The following is a 1,258-nucleotide window of genomic DNA, read 5'->3' on the forward strand; positions in this document are numbered from 1 at the left end:
GCAAAAATACTATTAAACACAGAATAATCCTTTGCCAACTAAGATAGCTCTCAAGGGTCCCAACTACTGTGAGATTAGGTTGGCTCAGTTTAATGAAGTTAATGAGTGAGTCCAGCCACAGATGGTACCTTCAGGCGCTCATCAGACATCTCAAAAATATGCATTATTGTCACAGGAGAAATCATGGTCAAGAACAGATTAGAGAAATAAATCTACCTTCCCTGTTAACAGCAATAGATCTCATTTAGATCTTGCACTATGTGCCAGAAATTATGCTAAGCTAAGTACCTAATATGCAAGTATTATTTTTTTCATTTCAGAAACCAGGCCTTGCAGACGCCGCCGCCGCCGCCCCGGATATTCCCGCATCCAGCCATGGTCAACCCCACCGTGTTCTTCGACATCGCTGCCGACGGCGAGCCCTTGGGCCGCGTCTCCTTCGAGCTGTTTGCAGACAAAGTCCCAAAGACGGCAGAAAACTTTCGTGTTCTGAGCACCGGGGAGAAAGGATTTGGTTATAAAGGTTCCTGCTTTCACAGAATTATTCCGGGATTTATGTGCCAGGGTGGGGACTTCACACGCCACAATGGCACAGGCGGCAAGTCCATCTACGGGGAGAAATTCGATGATGAGAATTTCATCCTGAAGCACACAGGTCCTGGCATCTTGTCCATGGCAAATGCTGGACCCAACACAAACGGTTCCCAGTTCTTCATCTGCACGGCCAAGACCGAGTGGCTGGATGGCAAGCATGTGGTCTTCGGCCAGGTGAAAGATGGCATGGGTGTTGTGACAGCCATGGAGCGCTATGGGTCCAGGAATGGCAAGACCAGCAAGAAGATTACCATTACTGACTGTGGACAACTCTAATACATTTGATGTGGGTTTTATTTTAACCACCAGACCATTCCTTCTGTAGCTCAGGAGAGCACCCCTTCACCCCTCTCTGCTTGGAAATGTTCTGTAATCTTCGTGCTCTCGCCGCAGTTCATTGGGTTTCATATTTTCCTTACCCCTTCCAAGTCTAGCTGGATTGCAGAGTTAAGTTTATGATTATGAAATAAAAACTAATCAACAAAAAAAAAAAAAAAAAAAGAAACCAAATCTAAGAGAGATTTATTCATTTTCCCATTATCATGCATCTAGCAGTTGGAAGAGCTAGACTGAGGACGCCTGGTCTACATCATTCCAAATGCCAAGTTCTTTCCACTTTACTTGAGCACATAATGAACTAAAACCCGACCTTCATCCTATACAA

The 1,258-nt window shown here is 45.0% G+C and overlaps 1 protein-coding gene across 1 annotated transcript; it reads left to right on the forward strand.

Moving 5' to 3' along the window:
- The first annotated feature begins 337 nt into the window (after positions 1–337).
- LOC149998669 (peptidyl-prolyl cis-trans isomerase A) lies at positions 338–1,013 on the forward strand. The gene has a single exon (XM_090290586.1). It carries the CDS (start codon positions 376–378, stop codon positions 868–870), a length of 495 nt encoding a protein of 164 aa, XP_090146712.1. The 5' UTR covers positions 338–375; the 3' UTR covers positions 871–1,013.
- The last annotated feature ends 245 nt before the right edge of the window (positions 1,014–1,258 follow it).

The sequence above is a fragment of the Furipterus horrens genome, unplaced genomic scaffold, assembly GCF_987537825.1.
Source record: "Furipterus horrens unplaced genomic scaffold, mFurHor1.1.pri manual_scaffold_11, whole genome shotgun sequence".
Taxonomy (NCBI): Eukaryota; Metazoa; Chordata; class Mammalia; order Chiroptera; family Furipteridae; genus Furipterus; species Furipterus horrens.

Bases quoted from the DNA above. Each gene is read 5' to 3' on its own strand.
- LOC149998669 (XM_090290586.1), top strand. From the start codon at position 376: ATGGTCAACCCCACCGTGTTCTTCGACATCGCTGCCGACGGCGAGCCC.